General features: G+C 41.2%; 1 protein-coding gene across 1 annotated transcript; it reads right to left on the reverse strand.

Annotated features, from left to right (window-relative positions):
- Positions 1-1,365: 1,365 nt before the first annotated feature.
- On the reverse strand, positions 1,366-17,348 carry TNFRSF9 (TNF receptor superfamily member 9). The gene is made up of 9 exons (XM_041771775.1): positions 17,338-17,348; positions 11,281-11,357; positions 10,358-10,541; positions 9,857-9,964; positions 9,122-9,259; positions 7,880-7,946; positions 6,163-6,251; positions 5,477-5,611; positions 1,366-1,876 (listed from the first exon to the last, which is right to left on the reverse strand). The coding sequence occupies exons 3-9, from the start codon at positions 10,470-10,472 to the stop codon at positions 1,788-1,790; spliced, it is 741 nt and encodes a 246-aa protein (XP_041627709.1). The 5' UTR covers positions 10,473-10,541; positions 11,281-11,357; positions 17,338-17,348; the 3' UTR covers positions 1,366-1,787.
- Positions 17,349-22,572: the final 5,224 nt, after the last annotated feature.

The raw sequence follows: 22,572 nt of genomic DNA on the forward strand, positions 1-22,572 counted from the left end.
CACTCTAAGGAAATTTCCTTAGAGACACTCTTACACAGAACACACACAAAAGAACCTTCATATCAACATTGTCCATAACTGTAAAAAAAAAAAAAACCTGGAAACAACTCAAATGTCCTTTGGTTCAGAGTGGATTTTTAAATTATGGTATATTTGCAAAATTATACAATCATCAAAAGGATGCATTCTAGTTACACACAATAACGTGAACAAGTCTTATCAATAGGATTTTGAGCGATTAAAGCAAGTCACATGCAGCACAGTATCATTTTTTATAAAGCTCAAAAACAAGCAAAACTAACATAGCTTTGGGGTACATAAATATAGCAGCAATGATTTTTTTTTTTTTTTAAGCAAAGGAATGGATTGAATTGATGGTCCTGAAAGAGGGTGCCTGGGGGCAAGGTGGGGAATTAGGCAGAAGATGAGGGAGGGAAGGAACACACAGATGGACACTCTGACCTTGACTCTGACCCTACAAAGACTCAGATGTGAAATATTTTAGGCTTCGTGAGATACAGAGATACAGTCTCTTGTCTCTACTCAACTCTGCTGTTATAATGCAAAACCACCTGACTGTGGCTGTGTGTTCCAATAAAACTTTATTTACAGACTCTGAAATTTGAATTTGGCATACGTTTTCAAATCGTGACATATTACTCTTATTTTAATTTGTTTTTAATTATTTAAACATGTAAAAATGATTTTTAGCTCATAAACCCTACAAAGGCACACGACCCCTCAGATTTGGCCCATGGGAATTTAAGCACTCCTGCTTTAGTACTCTGGTTGGGCTATGGGTTCATGGGATTGTTCGTTCCTACCTGTTCCATTTATCAGAGATTATTTTTAATGTTCTTAAGAATTAAAAACACATAAGCCAATTTTTTAATGGGCAAAAGAGATGAAGAGGACTAAGAGACACAAACTTCTAATTATAAAATAAGTCACAGAGATGAAAAGTATCATATTGGCAGTACAGTCTATAGTACTGTAGTAACATTGTATGGTGACAGATGGGGACAACACTTATCATGGTGAGCACTGGGTAATGTACAGAATTGTGGGGCCACTATGCTATACACCTGAAATTAACACAACACTTTGTGCTAATTATACTTCAATAATAAATAAATAAAATTTTAAACAACAACAGAAAAACAAAACATAAGCCCTGGTTCTAAGAAGAGCAGCATAAAAGTAGAAGACACAAAGATAGAGGGACCACAAAATGTGCAAAGACACAGGAATGCTTTCCAAAACTCTTCCTCAAGGTCTGAGATATTTTTCCCTTGACCTCAAATTTGGGCACTGTCATAACTCCTCCACCCCTCACATCAATAGAGCTCATTGTATTGAATATCTGAACTAATGGAAAATTTGGTTGAGAGTATTTCCTGCATCTTATGGCTTTTTGTTATATGTTAAATTAGCATACGCACAAAAAAAAAACAGAATTGATTTTTGATTATCATTTTAACTGGACCATTGGCCTACATGATGTAATTTTAAGTATCATTCTCTTTGGATTTCAAAAGCAAATTTGCTGAAGCTTATTTAGCATTATCTGGAAAATACCCCTTTCCCATCTGCTCTGTCCCATTCATGCAGTAAAAGGGGTATGTTTTTAAAGGCCAACCTATAAGCATTTTAAGAAAACTTGGGGATAATCCTGAGTTTTATCTAGGATGATGTTTTTCAATTTAGAAAGATATAATGGTGGGATCATTCAAGTTTCTCCCTTGATTCTTCTCAAGACAGTCCCAGTGGAGTTTTGGATTTCTGCTTTACAGGTCACATTCTCCTTCTTCTTCTTCTGGAAATCGGCAACTACAGGCATCTTCCTCTTGGGCAGTTTGTACTGGTCTCATAAATGCTGAAAAGTAATTTAAAAGCAACTTATCTTTCATTGTTTGTTTTAACCATTTAATATTCAGTTTCCATAAATCACAGTCACAGAACATCTCTAAGTAGCAACGATGCTCAACTCTAATTTGAACAAGTTCATCAGTAAGAGAGATGACAGCAAGTAGGAGGTTTTTCTCAGGATTATTTATAATTTCTTCTTAACAATGACTCGTATTGGTCCTGAAAAATGATTTTCTTTATTTTCTACAATAGCTAAAAACTTGAGCATGAATCACCAAGGTACAAAATTAGTCATATCCCAAACATAACCATAGTTTCAATTAAATAGTATATATTTTAGTCTAGAGGGTTACTCAGATTACACACCAGACAGTTTCTTTTAAATGAAATGCTTCTGGCACCAAGATATTAAAGATACTCCCACTACTACCATTGACCAGCAATTAAAGAACTGATTTGTGCATTAGCTTCCTTGTTTTCTTTTACATGTTAGTGTGAAGTATTTATGTTACTGCTGAGCAACGTTCCATCTTTTTTTTAAAGATTGTATTTATTTATTTGAAAAAGAGAGAGAGCATCCATGCAAGTGGGACGAGGGAGCAGAAGGAGAGGGACAATTGTGGAGCCCAATGCAGGCCCGATCCCAGCACCCTGAGATCATGACCTGAGCCAAAAACAAGAGTCAGATGCCACCCAACCAACTGAGCCACCCAACCCTGAGCAACTTTTCATCTTAAACAGATTTTTTTAAATAGCCCAACAAAGCAAAAGGGCCTGCCTTGATATTACATGTTTCTTACTATAAAAAAAAAAAAAATAACCGAAGGGAGTGACATCACAAGATGGCAACACAGTTTGCTCCTGACTTTGGTCTCCTTCATAAGAAAAACAGCTAACAACCATTTAAGAACAAGACTCCACAGATAGACATGGGGATGAAACTGCAACTTCCCTACCTTTGCAGCACAGAGACCACAACAGATTGTATTAGGAGGGTAAGAGAAGCAGTTACGTTGACCACATTGCCCCTGCCGCAGACCAGCAAGCACAAGACCAATAGGTCTCGCTAAGCCTCTCGTTCCTCCAGTGGGAAAAGAGAACCTCAAGGTAACCACCATTTTCTCCCAGTATTGGAGTCACTTTACAGGGGCTCCTATTCTGATCTCACACCACAGAGATGGCAAAGGAATCTGTAGGGCCCACCACCAGGATTCTGACTGTGGTGGAGAAGCAAGAGGAGTTTGCAGCAACCAGCACACAGATCTTGGCAGACTGAGTACATACTTGCAGAGTCCAAATAGCAATCCCAACCAGTAGCTTTGTTTATCCACAAAACCAAGTGGAAGGCTCAACTTGACCAGAGAAGTTGAAGAGGTGAAATCTGCCTGATTCAAATCCTCAAACAAGGAGTTTTGCCTGCTATAGAGCGTGATTTGCCCATGCCCAGGCAAAGAGTTAAATTACAACTCCACCTGATGTGGAGAATGTCTTCCAGCCCCATCTAACCAGAAGAGTTGATGACAACTCCTGAAAGCCCAAATTCAATACCTGGTGAAAATATCTTTCAGGAATGAAGAGGTAATCAAGATATTCTCAGATGAAAAGCTAAGAGAATTGTCACCAGGAGGTCTATCCTAAAACAATAGCTAAAGGAAATTCTCTATATAGAAGAGAAATGATAAAAGAAAGAATCTTGGAACATCAAGAAGGAATAAAGAAAAAAGGAATGGACAAATATATGGGTAGATACAATAAATTTTCCTTCCCTTGAGTTTTCCAAATTATGTTTGACAGTGAAGCAAAAATTATAACAGTGTCTAATATGATTCTCAAAGTATGTAGTGGTAATATTGAAGGTATGTGTATTATAAATTAGGGGCAGTTAAAGGACACAAAGGGAAGTAATATTTCATACCTTATTCAAAGTGTTATAATGTTGATACTAGTAGATGGATAAATTATCTGTAATAACTAAAGCAGCCATTACAAGAGCTATACAAAGAGCTACATTTAAAAAAAAAGTATAGTCAAGTCAAAGTGGATTTATAAAAAAATGTTCAAATAATCCTAGGAATGCAGAGAAATGAAAACCAGAGAAAGCCAACAGAAAGCAAAAAATAAAATAGTATCTTAAGCCTTAACATATAAGTAATTACATTAAATAATACATGGTTTAAATACACCAATTAAAGATGGAGATTAGTAGAGTGACCATTATATGTTCTCTATAAGAAATTCACTTCAAATATAAAATGTGGGCACCTGAGTGAGTCAGTTGGTTAAGCACCTGACTCTTGGTTTCAGCTCAGGTCATTATCTCATGGCTGCGAGATCAAGCCTTGCATCCAGCTCTGGGCTCAATGTACAGTCTGCCTGAGATTCTCTCTCCTTCACCCTCTGCCCTCCCCCCACTCATGTGCATGCATGCTCTCTCTTTCTCTCTCTCAAATAAATAAATAAAATCACAAAGGCTTCATAGTTAAAAACTAGAAACAACCAAAATGTCCTTTATTTGGTGAACGGTGAGGTGCAATGATGCTACGGATGCTGGTCAGCAATTAAAAAAACAAACCGGGATCCCTGCTCAGCGGGTTAGCACCTGCCTTCAGCCCAGGGTGTGATCCTGGAGTTCTGGGCTCGAATCCCACATCAGGCTCCCTGCATGGAGCCTGCTTCTCCTTCTGCCTGTGTCTCTGCCTCTCCCTCTCTTTCTGTATCTCTCATGAATAAATAAAATTTAAAAAAACAAACAAACAAAAACCCCATTATTGAAGCACATCATGCCTTGGATGGATCTCAGTGACACTAAGCTGACAGTGAAAAAAACCAATCTGAAAAGGTCACACGCTTATAATCCTCTTACACATTGTATGCTTCTAGCTATATAACATCCTCGAAGTAACAAGTGTAGAAGTGGGAAACAGACTTGTGGCTGCTGGGAGGGAGTTGATGTGACCACAAAGGACCAGCAGGAGTGCGATCCCGGTGGTGAGGGAATACATCTGTATTGGTTGTGCTGGAGGTTACGCCAATCTATACATGTGATCAAATGACATACAGCTATACACACACAACATGCCAATGTCAACTGCCTGGTCTTCATACTGTGCAGAAGACGTAACCCCATGAACGACACATGAGACTTTTCTGTGCTGTCTTTACAACTTCCTGTAAACCTATAATTATTTCAAAATAGAAAGTTTTTTTAAATAGCCTAAAATTTTTTTTAATGGATTACATTTTCATTGCAGCTCACTAATTACTCATCATTATTCTTGCAAAGCATTTTCATTGTAGGTGGGGGTGAAGGTGGGAAGGATAATTCTTTAAATCAGAGGTTTTGTGAGAGCTTAGGAGGATAATTGTTTTCCTGTGCATTATAGAATTTTAGCAGCATCTCTGACTCTTTTCTAGATACCTTCCACACCTCCAAGGTTGTGACCACCAAAACTGTCTCCAGACATTACCAAATGTCCCCTTTGGGGCAAAATTGCCCCTCCCTGATAACCACTGTGCTATCCTAACCAAAAAAAGAATCTTTTCCTTTGTACTGTAAAAAGCCTTGCCTCAAAAGAGCTCGCATCGAATATGTTTATATTGATCTTACGTTGTTTGAATAAATACAGGAGTTTCTTTCTGCCATGTTTAATGACAGAGAAATGGAGGATGAGAAAGAACACCAGGAACAGCACGGCAACTGACATCAGTGCGAGAAAGAAGATGATGATCTGGGAGGTATGACCTTTAAAAAAGAGCAAAAGGAGAAATGCATGCAGATATTCAGTTTTGCAAGTATATTTATATTTATAGTTACATTGATAAACCCTAATCACAAGGAGAAGCAGTGCCTTGGTCATCTCCAATCAGCTAACTTAATACACTTGCCTGCATATAGGAAAACCTTTTTAGAATAATTTTTTCTAGACATCCACAAAAGTTAAGTGGCTCGACCTCTCTTGAATATAGAAAATCTGGGACTCTATAATCCCCTTTATTTCACATTATCAAAGGTATAGTATTTATCTGGGTCAATCTCACCTTACTCTGCTTACAAATGCATGTCTCAGATTGCATGACAAATATTTGGAAAATATTGATGGGTTTCTTGATGCCAGGATAAAAGAAGGAAGGCATGCAGGAGGTGCCTGTTTTAGGCAGAGATGTGAGATGTCACAGTATTGAGGCAAATTAGATTCCACTCAGAATAGCCACAATACATCCACTCTGATTTAATAGCAGTGAACCAGCTACCTGGATCTCTTGCAGGGGCTGGCGTAGTGGCAGAGGCTGTACCTGGAGAGAGGCCAGCTGAGGCTGGTCCACATACTGCATCACTTTCCTTCGTCCCATTCACAAGTACAGACTTGCCATCCAAAGAACAGCTTAGAAAAACCAAGGAAAAGAATTCAAATAATTAATTTAGGTACAGATCATTCTAATAAAAAATATTGACATTTTCCATCCAGTAATGCAGCCTAGTGACAAAGATGTGTGGGTCCGAGTTCATAGAGATATTATGGAAAATATACACTTGACTGGCTGGCTTCCTCCAGTGTTCACAGTTCTCCATAATTCACCCTGTTCTACCGACCTAACTGGGTTCTTCTTTCTTCCCAGCTGGGGAGCCTTGTCCCACAACTGTCCCCAGACTGTTTTGCCTGGTTAGTCTCTCACCCTTAATTTCTTAAGCATATTTGACCATCTCTGGCATATATAAGGGGTTAAGAGTTCTTAACCCTATGACATGTTGGCCTCAGACATACTAGGGTTTGAGCCCTGGGTCTGTCCCTGTGCAGAATGACCATGGGAAAGTTAAGAAAATCTCTCTAAGCCTATTTTCTCATTTGTAAAATAAGGTATACATACTGCCAACACTGTTGTGAAGAGCAGATGAATGATCCCAGAGACACACTTGCAGGGGCTGGATTTTATGAACCCAGACACATACATTCCAATAAGTGGTAGCTATCATCATCATCATCATCATCATCATCATCATCATCACCATCACCATCATCATTGTCCTATATCTTTTCCTTCATCCCTTTATCTAATGCAAACCCACTCTTCTTCCAAACCAATTTAATCCCGCTTTCCATGCAGACTCATTGACTTCTCTAAACTATTTGTGTTGAAAGACCTTTAAAAAATTTACCAATGTGTACCAACCAATATTTTTGTAAAACCTAAGAATGTTAATGTAAAATAATAATAAAAATGATTTTCTAGTAAGAAAATCAAATGAAAAAAAAAGAACAAAGGCATACAAAATACAAGACCTCCATTTTTATTAGAGTTGACAGGCACACCACTGTCAATTGACTTAAACGTTTCTAAACACTCACTTTTAGTGTGTGTAGTGTTTTTGCTATGAACACCACAAACTGTCCATGGGCTAGCACCCATCCACAGACCACACTTTGAGTAGCCCTGATTACACAAGTCAACAGACAAATTCCCATGTATGCTGTTGGCTATTTTACTTCTGTGATGGGCTTGTTTGCCCAAGTAGGTGTTAGGTTTTTGAGGGTAGGAAACAAATTTTACCCTTGTATCATTCTCAGTGCTGTGGCATTGCACTCTTGACGATGGGCTGATTGATCAGTAAGGAAAGGTAAGAGGCAGCAAAGAGATTGGAAGGAAACAGAACAGAACAGCTGGGGCAGACAGTAACAAAGTTCCAGCCATCTGAGTTAAATGCTCTGGGCATTATTTCTGTAGAAAATGCCTACTTTGTGTATCAAATAATTATTACCTATTTGTAGGTAATGCTGCCTATTTGTATGCTCTTCTATGCCTATACTCGATAGGCTTTTTAAGTAGGCTGCACGTGCACGTGGGGCTTGAACTCATGATCCTGAGATCAAAACCCTGGATCGTTCCAAAAACTGCACCAGCCAGGTTCCCCAGGATACTTGATAGATTTTTTTAAGTTTCAATTATAACATTCTTTGTTTTAAAAGGTTAACTGAGATCCTTTATTTTGAAAGCAAAATGAAATTATACATACTTTGTCCAGGGTTGACAGATGCCATGTTTCTGATCATTAAATGTCCCAAAGCGGCAGTCTTTACAACCTGCATAAAAATTAAAGCAATAATTGAAAAGGGAATATTTAGACCAGAAAGGAGCAGAGACAACATACAGAAACAGTAACTTTATAGTAACTTTACAGGTAATACAATGGCACTAATTCATATCTTTCAATAGCTACTGTGAATGTAAATGGTCTAAATGCTCCAATCGAAAGACACAGGGTATCAGATTGGATAAAAAAGCAAGACCCATAGATATGCTGTCTGCAAGAGACTCATTTTAGATCCAAAGACACCTCCAGACTGAAAGTGAGGGGGTGGAAAACCATTTATCATGCTAATGGACATTGAAAGAAAGCTGGGGTGCCAATCTTCATATCAGACCTCAGTCACATGTAGAATTTAAGAAACAAAACAGAGGATCATAGGGGAAGAGAGGAAAAAATGAAGACGAAATCAGGGAGGGAGACAAACCATAAGAGACTCTTAATCAAAGGAAATAAACTGAGGGTCGCTGGAGGGGAGGGGAAGGTGGGGACAAGGTAACTGGGTGATGGACATTAAGGAGGGCAGATGATGTAATGAGCACTGGGTGTTATATAAGACTGATGAATCACTGAACTCTATCTCTGAAACCAATAATACATTATATGTTAATTAATTGAATTTAAATAAAAAAAAATTTTAAAGGGAAGGACTTAGTCACCCAAGTGGAATGTCATATAGCAAATAAATGGTATTTATAAAGAGAATCTATAATGGTTATCAAGGGAAAAAAGGAATATTTTCATGATTTCATAAGTTTTCCTAAGATGAACATAGTTACCTAATAATAGTCATTAACTTAATACAATCTACAGACTGTTCAGTGATGAAACAAAATCCCAAGACAACTAATATTTTTATTCTAACTGTACATAGACTATTGTGTGTGTGTGTGTGTGTGTGTGTGTGTATATATATATACACACGCACTATATATATGTATATATATGTAATGTATGCAAATGCATGACCCTGGTGAATAACAAATGTGATTTCAAATTATTTCCACTGACTGAAAAATAATTTTGTAAATATCATATATGTGACTCAGTGGTGATTTTTAAGGTTCTACCCATCTATATTTTACTTTATATTCAAAGGACCAAGACTTAAACTAATGGCATATGTCTAGATAAACAAACTTGACCTGGATTGAAGAAGAACAAACCTACCCTGTTTGGTTAATTCTTGACCTTGTTTACAATCCTGTTCACACATAGTACATCCTGCCCCCAAGCAGTGGAATCCTGAGATGCACTCACACTCTGCATTGCTGATGGAGGAACACACCTTCTTGGTCCTGAAAACACCTACAAAATTCCCCAAGTTATATTACACTTGACCTCTGAATTCAGGAAGCAAGTTTATATTCTGCAATAAAAATCATAATTTAAAAAACCCCATGAAAACCATGCGCACTCTTATAATGTTCCTAATGACCTTAAAAGTATAAAGCTCATTTTTTAATTTCTATAGAAAGGACGCCTGGGTGGCTCAGTGGTTGGGCATCTGCCTTGGGCTCAGGTCATAATCCCGGGGTCCTGGGATCGAGTACCACATCGGGCTCCCCTTGAGGAGTCTGCTTCTCCCTCTGTGTCTTTGCCTCTCTCTGTGTGCCTCTCATGAATAAATCAATAAAATCTTTAAAAATAAATAAATAAATCTCTACAGAAGACATTTTCACATTTTCCTAATTAAAAGCTTGTCGCTTGTCAAAATATCTCTGATATTCAAAAGCTCAATCTACAAATTATTGCTTTTATAGCAAATTATTGTACTGGACCTGCCTTTTGACAGAGGAAACAGCATATTTAACACTTAGTACTTTCCACAAAGATCAATACACTAGGGAATAAAAACCTGTCTTCCCAATATGTCCAGATCAACATGCATCTTTTAAAGCATACCTTCACACTGCCTGCAAATGTCACAGGCCTTTTGTCCACTGGTGCTGGAGAAACTATTTGGAGGACAAGGAATGCAGATCTGACTCTTGTTTTTCCCACAGAAAGTACCTAAGAAGGTAGATAATAGGCGTATGTGGTTGACAATGCACAGTCATCACCCCAGGTATTATGAAGTTCACACGAAAACTAAAGTATGAAACAATGATCAGTTTCTAGGTGACACGTTTTACATTTTATTTTGATTGACTTTTTAAAATTATACATTTGCAAAACTGCCCTTAGCATAGTCACAGAATTACAAAGTATAGATATTACAACAAATAAACCGATAGAAAGAAAACATGGCTACATTCATACAGTTAAGATGTAGCATCTGAGAAATATTTCAAAATGAATGAATAAAAAGATCATTGAAACAGAACTCATTAACCCTGGCTACTAGAATAATGAACCATATGTTCAACAGAACAGATGAAACACACATGTTAATTTGGTTCTTACCAGCTGGGCATTTACTACAGGAATCCTGCATGGATCTTGTCCTCTCAAAATTCATGACCAACAACACGGTAGCCACTATGTTGTAATAGCCACTGCCCATGGTGAAATCTTGCATAAATAGGATACGTGCAAAGCAGATCCCAAAAGAGTTTTAATCAAAGTAGCTGGTCTCACAAATACCACTCTGCAAAAGGTAAAAATTTCCAAGAATGAGATAGTTTCTCCTTTTTAGGATTATCTAGATTTCAACCACTGCCCATGCAATTCTACAAGACCATAACTCAGGGTTTTTCAGAGACAATTAATGATGGAATATTATGGGAAAGGTGGCAAATGCAGAGACACTTCTATGATAGTAAAGCATGACTACACATATAGTTTTGTGCAGATTTGCCAAAGGCTAAGAGTGCACTTTCCAACATGTTTTGCCAAAATGCAGAAATAACAATAACAAGAATTTTTGGGGACTTTCATAGACACTTAGTATCAGCATCCAGATTTCAACAATGCCAGCTGTTTCCTGCCTCTGAGATAGAGTTCTTAAAATGACAACCTGTCCGTCCTTATCCAACAGTTCAGCTCAGTGGGGAAATAGCTCATTACCACTCTTTCTCGTTTGTCGGAACAATATGTGAAAATTTCAACACCCAATTGCTAAAATGTTGAAGCACCGCTCTACTCAACACATTATCACATTTTCTTAACAGACATACATTTGCCCATTTTGAGATTTAAAGCTCATAAAGTAACAAAACTAAGAAGTAAGAAATGTTTTTTGACCAGGTACTTGAGCTTTATTTAATAGGCTATGGAATAAAAGTTATTAGAAATTGGAAGGCAAAAAGTCTAGACATGGAGAAAGGGAATAAAGCTTCTATCCTCGCCCCAACTGCATTCCCCCCAGCTGCCCCAAAGGAACAAACCTTAAGATCTCAGGGCTGGTGAAGAACTTTCCACTCCTTGATCTTCAAGAGCAGTGAGGTTCTGCTGCTGAGCTGGGCTGCAGGTCAAACCCAGGGGTTTGGTGACTCAGCCGGGGGCGGGGCCTCGTGGGAAATCCCCGCCAAACTCTGTGAGTTCACTCATTTGATATTTGCTGACCCTAAAATCCCCTAAAGCCCCCGTCCCCCCTTGATAATGGCACTTCAAACCATTTCTTGGAAGCTGCTATCTACTGTTAGGACATCTTTCAGATTACTTTGGGAAGAGTGTTGTCACTTAAAGTAGTCCTCCATGTCAAAGCCTTTAATGCATCCTACACATAGAGATTCAAGGGATGATATCCATTTCTAAATAAATATCAGGACTTTCGCCATGCCTGACACCCTACCTGTATAGTAAGTGATGCTCCAGCCATCACTGAGGGCGCGGATGTACAGGCATCACATAAGCTCTTTAATGAATACCATCCTCAAAAGAACCCCAGGAGTTGATACAATCATTATTATTAGAACAGCATTATGCAAATGAGAGCATTGAGCCTATGAGTGTAGCCAGATAATCAGCAGGATGGGGAGCCAGGATTAGAACCCAGGGCAACCTGATTCTTTTCTGCTGAGTTCCTTGCTGTATGGGTGAGATGGGGAAAGAAGGAGGGAGAAATGAAGAAAAGTGGAGATAAGGAAGGTATAGAACTTATCTGGTGAATGATTTTTGGGTGAAGTTAAAAATCTATGACAGTTTTTTAGAAAACCATTCTTTCAAAAAATTTTTTTAAAAGAAGAAAGAGTGCCTGGCTGGCTTAGCCAGAAGAGCATGTGACTCTTGATCTCAAGAGTTCTGAGTTCAAGCCCCATGTTGGGTGTAGAGATTACTTAAATAAATAAATAAAAACTTTTTTAAAAATTAAAAAAAAAAGAGGAAGAAGAGAAAGTGCTGGAGGAGAGGAGGAAGATGTGGTGAGGAAGGGGGAGGAAGAGGAGGAAGATGCTCTAGAATGAACCTGTCCAGCAGCCAGAAGCTAGGAACCCCCAGGAAGTGAACCAGGAGAACTATAGCAAGAGTGGTTTCAACTAAAACAGAAGGTTTTCTGTTAGGATCCAAACAAAAAAGAGCTATTTTCCTCTAGGAGACATGGGGGCTTAGTGTCAAATTGGGGGAGGGAGAAAGGGGAGGAAGGAGCTAATGTTTATTAAACACTTGCTATGTGCCAAGTACTTTACATATTTCCACAACTCCTGTCGTGCCACCATCCTCCTTAGAAACTTTCAGCGGGGGGTCCCTGAGTGGCTCAGTGGTTGAGCTTCTGCCTTTGGCTCAGGTCATGATCCCAGGATCGAGTCCTGCATCGGGCTCCCTGCATGGAGCCTGCTTCTCCCTCTGCCTATGTCTCTGCCTCTCTCTGTGTGTCTCTCACAAGTAAATAAATCTTTTAAAAATCTTAAAATCTTAAAAAAAAAAAAAGAAAGAAAGAAAGAAACTTTCAGCAGCTCCCTGTTGTCTCTAAAGGAGACCCAGATCTTATAGCCTAGTATTCAAGGACCTCTGGGGCCTGAAGTCGCCTTTGAAGAAATTAACATATACCTCACATAACATAAATCTCACTATTTTAAAGTATATATTTCAGTGAATTTTAGTATATTCACTATGTCGTGAAACTATCATTAGTACAGAATTCCAGAACATTTTCATCACTCCCAAAAGATACCCATGAGCAGTCACTCCCCAGAGCACCCCCACTCAGCCCCGGAGAACCACTAATCTGCCTTCTATCTCTATGAATTTGTCACTTCTGGATATTCCATATCCATAGATTCATGTAGTGGCTTCTTTCACTTAGAATAATTTCACATGGATGTCCTCGTGTTGTCTATCCATTCATTGGGTGATGGACATTTGAATTATTCTGGTGTTTGATTACTATGAATAATGCTGCTCTGAACATTTGTGTGTACACTTTTGAGTAAGCATGTTTTCAGTTCTCTTTAGTGTATACCTTGGAGTGAGATTGCTGCATTGTATGGTAATCTGTTTTGCTCTTTGAGGAATGTTCAGACCATTTTCTATGGCAGCTGCACCATCTTGTATCCCCACCAGCAATGTATAAGGATTCCAACTTCCATGCTAGCACTTGTTATTTTTCCATTTTATTATTTTTTTAAAGATTTTATTTATTTATTCATGAGAGACAGACAGAGAGACAGAGACAGAGAGAAAGGCAGAGACACAGGCAGAAGGAGAAGCAGGCTCCATGCAGGGAACCCGATGTGGGACTCGATCCCAGGTCTCCAGGATCAAGCCCTTGGCTTAAGGCAGCGCTAAACCACTGAGCCACCCAGGCTGCCCTTCATTTTATTTTTAATTTAAAAATCTTTTTATTATAGTCATCCTGGTAGGTGGTACTTCATTGTGGTTTTCATTTGCTACCCTTAGCCTAATTTTATTATGTTCCCTGCGTGCCCCCCAAATACACATGCTGGGAGCAACAGAGTATAGCACATGCACGAGAGCCCAAGCTTTGCTGCTGTAAAACTGACTTGGATTGAATCCAGGCTCTGCTATTTGATCTTGAACAAATTTCTTAACCTCCCTGAGTCAATTTTTCCACCCATGTCTTACAAATGCAGTAATATTGTGCTTTATCCTCATTTAGCGGGGACTAAATGAAACAATGAATATGAACTACTTAGCTCAATGCCTGGCACTTAGTCCTCAAAAAAACAGCAACTGTGATTACAAGACTTATTGTTTCAAATTTTCCTTCCCTAGCTTCCCAAGCAGGTCATCAGTAAAGCAACTATACCAAGTAGCAAGAGAGAAGGAAAATGCATGGGCTGTCCACAGAACTTATTCCCAAATTCTGAGATTTCTCGGAGAGTTGCTTTACCTGTGATAACTGTGGGATCCCCTCCACGGGCTTCAGCAGAGTTGGCCCCATGCAGGAATTTCATACCATATAAAAAATGACACTGCTGATCACCTAACATTATCAAAGTCACCGATCTAACCAAGTCGCCTCCTCATTTACATGTGATATTCTACTTAACAGTGCAGCATGACATTTAACTGGACTATATTTTCGTTTAACTAAATGATACTTACTAATCTACGTTTTGGATAGTCTGTGGGCAGAGATACTACCTCCTCTGAAAATGACGTCTTTCATTTCCCAGCACAGTAATTAGCTTGCTTTTTCAAGCTGGGCTAGTGACATAAAAGCCTTTACTGAGAGGAGAGATTCTCAAGATTAGTTTTACCAGCCTATGTTACACAAAATCAACCACCGGACAATTAGTCTACTGAAGGCTCTGCATAGCCTGATTCAAGTGTTCAAGGAGTTGTATATTGTTCTTTTGACACATTCTTGTTTGATAAAACCATCACAGGAAGCTAAGGCAAATTCTTTCATTAACCTGATGCATGTACTATCCAAGCTAACCAAAGGTAACCGCTTCCCCACGCCTCTTGTCTGCGGCCTGGAAACACATGGTGGCAGTGTCTCTGTGCTGTGCTACTCCCTCGGAGAGGCAGGCACAGTGCGAGCCCCAGAGTACTGTGGCTGGGAAAGACTAATTAGCCAAATCCTTCTCAAATACCTGGGATGTAATAGATTCTCATATAATCTATTATTTGAACAGATTTCTTAACCTCCCTGAGTCAATTATGGCAAGTGTAGTTTCCAAAAACCCAAGTGTCCATCTTCCTGATTCTAATTACGTTCTTGCTTGTGGTTCCGAAAGTCCTTGCAAATTAGCATGGAATTCATAACAGTTATACATTAAGTCTGAGGAACCCTTTGCAATATTAATTCATATTCCTTTAAAATATGCATATGCATAGTAAGAAACATAAGAACTGCAAGGTTGGGGGTGCCTGGCTGGCTCAGTGTGGAGCATGTGCCTCTTGATCTGGGGTTGTGAGTTTGAGCCCCACGTTGGGTGTAGAGGTTATTTAAATAAATAAACAAACAGGGGTGCCTGGGTGCTCAGTTGGCTGAACATCTAACTCTGGATTTCGCTTCAGGTCACCATCTCAGGGTCATGAGAACGAGCCTTGCATTGGACTCCGTGCTGAGCTAGGAGCCTGCTTGAGATTTTCTCTCCCTCTCCCTCTGCCCCTACCCATTCCCCCTCCACTCCCACATTTTCTCTAAAAAAAAGAAAGTTAATGAAATTTAGTTACATTTCAAAAATAAAGTCTCAGATATACTGAGATAATTTAGATATTTGATATTTACCAATTATAATTTTATCTTAATAGAAAATTTTAAAGTTTTTAGTAGAGTAACTTTTTAAAAGCAAACATGAAAAATAATTTTAATTGAAAAATTATACATATGTACATTTACATTTTACATTACATGCATATAAATTCTGCATGTTTTGAGTATAATTATCTGTATGTTTTTGTACTCCTTTGTCAGTACTGTCAACAAAACACAAATTATGTGAATTTTCAATTACAAAAAATGAAATAAAGGCATAAAAAAGAAATTTTATGGAGTAAATACATAATATTTTATGAATTATGTGTATTTACCACCCATTTAAATATTTCAAGACCATCAAAGTACATTCAGATATCTGCAATAATCAAATTTGGTTATCATTGATATTTTCTGAACTTTGTGATATAAAAACAATATTTTTATTTTGCTATTTTGAACACATCTCTGTTGAAGTAGAAAAATAGAACATATCTAACACATCTTTGGCTTGATTTGCCACTTTTAAATATTTAGGCATATGGTATGTGAGTTCCACTTCTACACCTGTTCCAGACCCCACAGGAGTTAGTGCAAGTGTTGAGAGGCAGGTAGCAGGCACTCAAGAAACCTTTATTGAATGGATGAATGAGTAAATGAATGGATGAATTTGTTAACTCCAGTCTCTTAGTCTGCCTATCTCTTCATGACCTAACCTTTTCTTTCTCTCTCTCTCTCTCTCCCTTGGGAAATCATTCTGGTGTGTGTACCCCCGAGTAAGCTGTATCATTTCCTTCCTTGGGTCTCACTGAAGATGGTTTTCTGTTGATGGCTAACATTTACTGAGGGTTTACTCCCTGCAAGGCACTATTCTATGTGTTTCCATAGTTTCCCCAATGATACCTTCTAACAGCCTTTATCCTTACTTTACAGATGAGAAAACAGGGGCACAGAGAACCCAGTAGCCTGTCCAGTATCACCTGGCTGGTCAGAAGAAGAGGAAGGGTTCACCCCTGGCTGGCTGACTCTGGAGCCCATGCTCTCGACAAAGACTCTTAACCTTTCTGTGCACTATGCCCTTCCATCCTACAGATGCTATATTTACTCCTCAAAGAATAATATTCATAGGTTTGTAAAATACAACACAAAGGATTCCAGAGGAAATGAATTGTTTTGAAATCTACGCACCAAAAATTTAAAAGGCCATCTTGCAATGTGTAATATATGGACTTCATCATTAACACATACCTGTTATAATTTCAAATCAATCATGAGTGTAAATGGTATTTTGGGATGTCTGCAATAACTATAATGTGACATGAAAAGAACTGATTTCTACTGGTGTGATATCATAGGTATTGTGTCTCTCTATGCACTGTAGGTTTTTAAATTCAAGATTGTAGGAGATACTAGATGTCTGCTAGAGTTTAGTGAAAATAAAAGATATCATTTTCCCCATCCAGGTTCACAGACCCCTGAATTTTATCCGTGCCCCTTGGGCTTCTGCAGACCCCAGGATCACAACCCCTGTACTCTAGCCTCCTTGCTGCCTTTCATGTCTTGTGTTGAGACAGATTACTTAGTTTTAGCTCTTGGAATTTGCTCTTAATCTTCAATTCTTTCTTCTTTTGAATCCTTATGTGGATCCTGTCACTGCACTTTATGGTAAAAGCTCTATCTATACAATTTGTATCCCTCATCATCCCCATCAAGATGGGACACTTTTTACAGTCTATCACTTTCCATGTTCCTCTCCTATGGGCTCTTCATTGATGAATTTAAACAGATTGCGATATTGACAAATGTTTTCTAATACTTAATAACAGCTAATACTTACTGATTGCTTCCTGCATTGCAGAAGTTGTTGGACTCAGCACACTAAATATTTAGTATTTTAGCAATTCTACAAGGCAAGAAGTATCATTTAGTCTTCTAGTGTTAAACAGAAACTGAGAGAATTCAAGTGACCAAGCCAAGTGTTAATGACAGCATCAGCGTCTACTATGGGTCACTATTCTAGCTTCCTCTCTGTTAACTCCTTTAAACCTCAGAATAACCCTGCAAAGTTATCCCTGTTGTAGAGACAGGGGCCCCTGAAGCATGAACATCAAGTTTATTTGCTCAGGATCATCTAGCTAACATGGGGGCAGAGCTGGGCTTAAGCCCAGCCAGGCTGGAATCAAGACAGTGTATTTTCTCAGCACAATGGACAGCTGCAGTTAGGGAAAGAAGCCAGGGCCGGACTCCTACTGTCCTCACTCCAAGGTTACCTTAACATCACGCCAAGAGTGATGACTAACTCAGGAGCTACTCATTCCTGTGAATGAATAAAAAGATCTGTTGACTCAGCAGCGGAGCCTGAGACTGCCGAAGTAGTGGTTTGCGAGCTGAATCGGAAACCACATTTGAGCTCATCTATGTGAATGATTGCCAATAAACTGACAGTCAATCTCAACTTTGAGAAATGTGATGAAGAGTGCAATCAATAGTAGCCACTTTTTGGAGGAAGTTAGATGGACTTTTAAAAATTTAAGGCCATGTAAACAAAAATTATTAAGTAAACAAGCGTTGTATACTTTGAAATTCCACTGGAGAGAGTTGCCATAGGTCACTTGGGGGGAATGTTCTTTGGACTGCAAGTGACAACTGTGATCAAAGATAAAACTCACTCTAACAAGCAATGTTGTCTTGAAGCTTATGACTTTCTGCTGAAAATCAGCTTCTGCCTATGGCCCCTGTCCCTAGCATTCTCCTTAGCCCTGGGGAAATAGTGCTTTTATCATGAACAAATACACAAATTTATCCAATTATTTCACAAACTCAACTTTTGTCGGTTAACGTACAACTATTTTTTCCCCTCTAAATCAGGAGGAGGATTTCATTTCCTTCTGGACTTTTAAATTCTGATTAATATCTACCAAATGATTCCAATCACACACTAATCCATTTTGTCCTCTACAAAATCTGCCTTTCTTCCAGATTTCCATTATAATGGAAGACCACTGCATACACCATCGGTTTTCACTGAAATTTTTTTCGGTTAAATGCCGTCCCACGAAATAAGAGTTCCAATATACACGCATGTAAGTTGCGAATATCTAATATATGCCTGAGGTCTATCCCACTCCAGCAATTTCCAAGTTTGATTGTTACTATCATTAGATTATTCTCAGTCCCTTATCAATTCAATAAATTTGATTCAGGAGCATTTATTGAATGTCTGATGCACATGTGCACATGATCTGACCCATTACTTCTCCCATTTTGCATCCTCCTACTCTACTCCCCTCAAGGCAGCCTTCCTTGCTGTTACTTAGATGGAGGAAATACATGCCTGCTTCAGGGGCCTTCTTTGTGGCTTGTTCATCTAAAATCTCATCCTCTCATTTTCTAGATGACTTGTCCCGTCATCTCACTCGGGTTTCCTCCTCTCCCTGTTATTCTCCATCTCCTCTCACCGTTCTGCTTTCCTGTATGGTACATATTACCCCCTGGCACATAGAGTCATTCGCATGTATTGCTTATTGTTTGTCTTCTCCCACTCTCACGGACATGAGCTCCATCAGAGGGAACACTGATTTTTTTTCACTGCTGTATCTGGGGGCACCCGGAGCAGGGCTGTGCACATGACAGGCCCTCAACGCTTCTTGAATGAGTTTGGCTGCCTTGTGCGGCATCTCTAGATAGAACACCATGCCAACAGCCTTCACACCCTAGAAAGGAAGGAAGAAGTTGACACAAGTTAACTTTGATAAGGCCACACAGCCATACGGATTCTATGATAGGAGAACAAAGTGCTGTGGGAATAGACGGTCTCCTGGAGCGCTTTTGCACCGTAAAAATGGGTTTTGCAAAATGAATACCTCGAAAGGCTGGGTAGGGAAGCAGATGGCACTCCAGTTGGAGGGAACTGCTTCATGCCGAAGGTGGAAAAAGCAAAGCACAGGTTGTGCTCAACAAACAAAATATAAAATAAAATAAAATGAGTGAGGGAGAGTAAGAGGTAAGAACGTGGAAGACAAGGAAGCACAGTGTGTTGGGGCCCGAACGCCCTAAGCACGGCTTCTAGTGACTGGGACCCCTCCGTAGGAGCGCACTGCCGAAGCCCTCTGCAGGCCGCCGGAGGTCGCCGCGGTATGCGGACTTCACTGTGGACGCAGCCCCAGCTCAGCAGCACGTGCGGCAAGTGGGCTGGAGAAAAGAAAGGGATACAGGACACAAAGGGCGGGAGCAAGGACCCAGAGCGCTCTGCTGGACCCCGGTGCGCCGCAGGCCGGGATGCTGATCTCCGCGACACAGCGACCCAGGTCGTGGACTCTGCAGACACGGCGGCAGACCGAGGGGCCCGGCAGGAAGCCGCCGGAAGGGACCCCGCGCCTCCAAGCCTCCGGGCTCTCCGCAAGCTCCGGGCAGGCCGGGCTGCCCCCGTTTCACATACGAAAGGTGCTTTTATCGCTTTTGATGACCCCAGATGGACCTCGTCATCCGATCCTACTCCCGCTGCTGGCCAGAAAATGGCGGGAGCGGCAGCGCCGAGCGGGGCCTTCCACAAAGCCAGGGAGACGGGGCCCCGCAGCTGGTCCTGGAGCCGCCGCCGCCGCCGCCGCCGCCGCCGCCGCGGACCAGCGGCCTGCAGCCGGCGGCCGCAACGGGAATCAATCTGGGAGGCGGAGGTGGGAAGGGTCGGCTTCCGGCCTCGCCTACGCCGGCCGCAAACTCCGCCGGAAGTTCGCAGGGTCACCGCGCTGCCCCGGCGGCCCCACGGCGGCCCCACGGCGGCCCCACGGCGGCCCCACGGCGGCCAGCAGGTCCTCCGGTCCCTCCGGCCGCCCACAGGCGACGCCGATCCACCGCGGCCCCGCCCCAGAGTCGAGCGCAGCCCCGCCCCCGCGCGCAGCCCCGCCCCCGCGCGCAGCCCCGCCCCCTGCGGCACGGCTCGGCCAATCCCGAGCGCCGCCGGGGACCGCCCGCCCAGGGGGCTGGAAGCGGGCCTGACGTCCCGGCGGGTCGCGCGCGGGCGGGTGGCCGGGGCGGGCGGTGGGCGTGGCGCCGGGGCCCCCGCTGGGGGGGCTTTCACACGCGGCTGCAGCAGAGGCGAGGCGTGCCCGCGGGCCCCTCGCACACCTCGGCGTCAGAATTTCCCCCTGGCGCCGGCGCTGCCTCAAAGGTCAGGGCTCGCCCACTCTTCTCCTGTCTCGCCGACCTAACCTTTCGGGGGCTCGCGGGGGAAATTCGCCGTAGCGGCCGGACCTCCCGGGAGTTTGCCCCGAGCAGCCGGTCGTGGATGGTGAAGGCCGCAGATGCCTTCCTGAACCCAACACCGGCGGTGTAGTCCCTCGCCCTTTTTAGTGCACCGAGGAAACGGTGAAAATAAAGTCACCCGAGCCGCTGCGCAAAATATTTCCCGTTCGCCGCCGGGCGCCATGAATTTAACCTGGAAAAGACTAAAACAGGCATGAGACGTGGGTTGGGGCCCCACTGTAAACTGCAGTGCTCTACGCATGTAAACTATTAATCAATAGCCACAGTCAAAGGAGGGAACATCATCTTTAGGGTGAGACTAAGATAATGCTTAGCAAGTATTTGCTGAGCACCTGCTACGTGCCAGGGACTGTAACAGACGGATGCCAGGGCTCTGGCAGCGACCGGACAGGAAGGTCCTACTGGGTTCACAGGGTTAGAAGGAAACACAGTAAACCAAAGGCAAGCTGCTAGATAAATACTATGGGCGAGATCCAAGATACATTCACATTCGTAGAAAATGAGTAGTGAGCTGAGATGCAAAATGTGATGCATGGAAGAATAATACAGTAATCTGGCTGCAGATTCTTTGCTATTTATCGTGATCAGGCTAATTTGGGGAAGGGTTGTTTTTTGGAACCAGGATCAGAATGGCCGCTGGTGGCTGCTGTTAATGTAGGGCAGGCAAAACATTTTTTTTACCTCCACCTCCGTGGGGGCTCTGGCAGGCAGGGCCTGAGAATTAAATGGACATGAAAAGGTTAACAGAACAAAAGCATACAGTTTAATGTAAGTCTGTCGGGACCCAGGAGCCTTTGTAAGAAAATGAGGACCCAAAGAGGTGGCAAAAGCTAAATGTTTACATATTGGGTTGAACACAGAGTGGTGATATAGTAAACCAGGGAGACCGAAGGAAGGTAGGAGTTATTTTAACAAGGTCTCCAATGTGCAAAATCTTCCATTCTCCATGTGCAGATTCAAGTGTCTCTCTGGTGATGCTTCTTTCTTCTTGACACTGGGAGGGCAGTTCCCACCTGAGAGTTTCATCTTCTGCGTTCAGGATGAAAAACTGGGAATCTGAGTGCCTTTCTTGCGCCTGTTGTTTAAAAAATGCCTTTAACTCCAAATGATATGCCAAAGGTAGCATGTCTTGAACTCCTTCACTCACATTATCAACAGCAGTTGGATTGTGAGTTTCAGCAAAGCAGAACAGTATCTTTCAATTAGATATTGCAAGTGCCCCAAGAAAAGGAGATGTTAGGCTCAGTGAAAATAGCCAGACTTTTAGTTGGCACTTCCTACAGTGCACAAAGACTTGTCAAGTGCTGAATAAAAGAAGTGGTGAATAGGATGAGGTTTTTGTGCCTGGAAATCAGAGACTGAATTATGAGGTGTCTTCACTGCCAGTAATAGAGCAACATTTTTTGGTGAATGGTTTAATTTTTTTGTCTTGTTCTGCAAATGTGTGATAAGAAATAGGTATGAACTAGATAGTTAGGAGAGTGTCATGATTGTTGTGGACTTATTGAGTAATACTGATAGAGTTTATGGTGGGTAGAGTATGAACTTTGGTCTCAGAACACCTGATTTTGACCAAACTCTACAGGACCTTTTACAGTCATTTTACCCCTCCAGACTCCAACTTCTGCAACTGTGAAATGAAAAGTATGTTTTCCAGGAAGTTAATATATAATGTCTAAAACCAATAAGGAAAAATAACAGTATGAGCATATTGTTGTAAGGGTTAGGGCCACCAAACACCCCTCACCCTGTGTGATCTGAAATTCACATATAACTTTTGACTCCCCCTGAACTTAACTATTAATAGCCC

The sequence above is a fragment of the Vulpes lagopus genome, chromosome 10, assembly GCF_018345385.1.
Source record: "Vulpes lagopus strain Blue_001 chromosome 10, ASM1834538v1, whole genome shotgun sequence".
NCBI lineage: Eukaryota > Metazoa > Chordata > Mammalia > Carnivora > Canidae > Vulpes > Vulpes lagopus.